A 3166-nucleotide genomic window follows, 5' to 3' on the forward strand; every position below is an offset into this window, starting at 1 on the left:
CCGAGTTAAGTCATTCATTTGATCATTTTTGATTACTCTGATGTGTGTATTTCCCTGCCCCTTCCTATAGAATCTGCTTTGGTCAGCTCATAAACCAGACTGAATATTCACTTAATCATGAGACTAAATTGGAAAACTGAATGTGCAGGAAACATGGAAATATGTTTATAAATGTAACTAGTGGTCGATCCATATGCTATTAAATCTACAATAAAAAATAGATTAAATGGCTATATTGCAATAATATAACACAATAATATAACTGTCCAAATAGGAATAACACATAGTACATTTCTATGACAATCATCAAGCCATAGGCTAGTTTCATTACCATGCAGGTACACTGTAAATCCACTTGTACCAGGAGTAAGGCATTCCACAGTATGCGAGAGCTCATTCCACAGTATGCGAGAGCTCATTCCACAGTATGCGAGAGCTCATTCCACAGTATGCAAGAGCTCATTCCACAGTATGCAACAGCTCATGTTGGCATCCAGATTAGCCTACTGTTACTTGGGAATAACTCACATGGCATGTATCTGTTGTCAATTGTAACAAGGGAGGGGAGGGGGGGGGGCATTTAAACAACCACACGAGAAAGTAATTGATAGTAATTGTTCGAGAGAGATAAGGAATGTTGTTTGTGTGTGTGCGTGAGAAGGTAAAATCCCCTCTTCTCACCGTTGCACTGAAATGAGTCTGACTCATGTTGCCCTGTAAGAGCGGGAGAGAGCCTTGGACTCCTCCACTATGGTTGAAACCAATTTAATTGGACCAATTAAGCACAAATGGCAGCCATTTAAAGGGTGCCTCATTCCTTGTTCGAGGGGGCTGAGAGAATGAGCACTTACCTGCTGTGAGGTCAAGTGAATACAGTGAAGGAATCAGAATCAGAATTAGAATTGTATTTATTGCCAAGTAAATTAACACCTACCAGGAATTTGTTTTGGCATATTGGTGCAGACAATAAACATAAAACATAAAAACACAATAAGAATACAGTGAATATTGTGTGCCTAGTTTGCCTGGTTTTGCCATTTTTGACTCGGATTTTATGTTTGTTTGTTTGTTTGTTTTGTGAATATGTTTGGGGGTCATTGAAGAGAATTGAAAAATAAACACGAAAAATAAACACGATATATTTTTTGTAAGAAAGCCACCATCTCCTGCACCTTGTTTTTTCCCGACTTCACTACCGAGTCGCCCACATCCCAAAACGCAGGGTGGCCGCCTCCGTCCCTCACAGTGTGTAAGAGAGAGAGTCTATAGCCAAATGTGAAGTACAATGGTCAGATTATTCACACAAAAAAACAATAAACTGAAATACCTCAAGAAACGTATCCTGCTATGGTGCAATGGATTTCGGCGATGTAAAAAAATTATATAATAAGGATGCTCTTAGTCGTAACGAAAATTCAAAACTAGTCAGTCAGTGTATAGTATTTCTCCATCTAAGATGAATATGAAAGTCATCAAAAACGTTGACACATGTGTTCTGGCCTCCAAACAATTCCGTGGAATAAGTCCTCTGTCTGCAGATTACTCGATATAATAACGGGAAAACACGGTACAACTTTCCAGCACCAGTCACGATGCATGCCCGATAAGGTCCTACAGAGAGGTGTGACTGCGACGTGACGGAATCTTTCATTGTCTGTGAGCCGTTTGTCGCTAATAGTTGTAGGGTAGCCTACTCTGTCATGGACATTATTTTTACGAAGGAATTCGTTTTGTTGTTTTTAATTCAAGGTAGGAGTTATTTGATACTGCATGCACACGTGTCTATTCCTGTTATTTTAACTTCATAAGATATGTCCTTTTAGAATTTTTAAGAATTGGTTGTCACCTGTGAAATAATTATATCTATGGTTTTGTCATGTTCTTTCTTGCTATATTCTCAATCTTAAAGCATCAAGGGTAGTGAATTCACTGGTTTAGCTAGAGTGGTCCAAATGATAAGACACTAATGAAAATGAGACAGAATCATGAGTTTGATTCCCATGAAATGCACACAGGTACAGCACCATAGTCTATTTGAACAAAATGTCTGGCTTTAATGTGAACATCAACATCTGAAGCGCGGTAACTCTGGCGTTCCCTCGGTGTTTTTAACATGTTTTAGCTTGTTTCAGCTAGTGTGTGGATTTGATCAATAATACCATGATACCTTTGTGCGGAGACATTGGACGACACACGTCACCTCTGCCAAAAAAAGTTTGGATGTGGAACTGCACAGCATGTCTTTACCTACTTTTCACTGTGTATGTGACCTTATGTGTTATGTGTTTATGTTTTTCTGTTAACCTAGACTTCTGTACTTTGAAATGTTTATATTCTTCATCTTAATTCTTTAAGTTGTATCCCTGTGTTGAACTTGACTGTGGTGCTTGCCCCTGCTTGGAATTGCCACAATGACAGACTGGGGAACTTACTGGTTGAGCATGTAGGGTGTGTAATGTGTGTGTAATGTGTGGCTGTCGTCATGGTGGTCAGGTTGAGGGGCTTATCTCACCCAAACCATCACACTTCATACTCGACATCTAAACACAGAGGACTTATGGGAACTGATTTCAAAACTCTTGTGCCTTTTGTGACACTTGTTCTCTGAGATCTTAGACCTTTCCAGTTACTCCTACTGGTCCTGTCAGCAAAGCAGGAAACCACAGACTCAGAAGACAAACACATATGCACAATTTTTAACGTATTAACTTACTTTTAAGAAAGCCCATGCCTCCCTACCTTCCCTATTTCACAGTTGAAGTATGCAAGTGTCCTAGGATGACCTAGGATGTGAAAATATATTGATTTGATAACAAACCCAGAGCCAACAGAAAGTTACTCCACTAATCAATTTGCACTGTCGAGGGTGCTGAAATGTCTGTCCACTTCTCTGGAAAAGATGTATGAATGAGCACTAATACTCATATATTTCCAATATTAGAGCCTTGCACTTGTTTACAGACTCAAAAGATGCAGTGACATGGGGCTCAATATATCTGATGCTTTGTTTTTGTTTGTTTGTTCCGTCACTGCCAGAAGGTTATATCAAATATCTCTTCAATGCATTACATGTGTAAATGTATTTGACCGTAATTTGACTTTTGTGGCGGGCTGGTTGATTCCACACTGGGCAAGGCATATTTAATTAATATGTATTTTATAATAT

The 3166-nt window shown here is 39.0% G+C and overlaps 1 protein-coding gene across 1 annotated transcript in view; it reads left to right on the forward strand.

Annotated features, from left to right (window-relative positions):
* Positions 1-1596: 1596 nt before the first annotated feature.
* The window catches only part of LOC105894591 (integrin alpha-2-like), a 14027-nt gene continuing 12457 nt past the window's right edge, over positions 1597-3166 (forward strand). Inside the window, exon 1 of the mRNA XM_031578459.2 lies at positions 1597-1621. Coding sequence (XP_031434319.1) covers positions 1597-1621 — 25 coding nt within the window. The remainder of the gene's footprint in view (positions 1622-3166) is intronic.

This window comes from Clupea harengus, chromosome 12 (assembly GCF_900700415.2).
Source record: "Clupea harengus chromosome 12, Ch_v2.0.2, whole genome shotgun sequence".
NCBI classification, from domain to species: Eukaryota; Metazoa; Chordata; class Actinopteri; order Clupeiformes; family Clupeidae; genus Clupea; species Clupea harengus.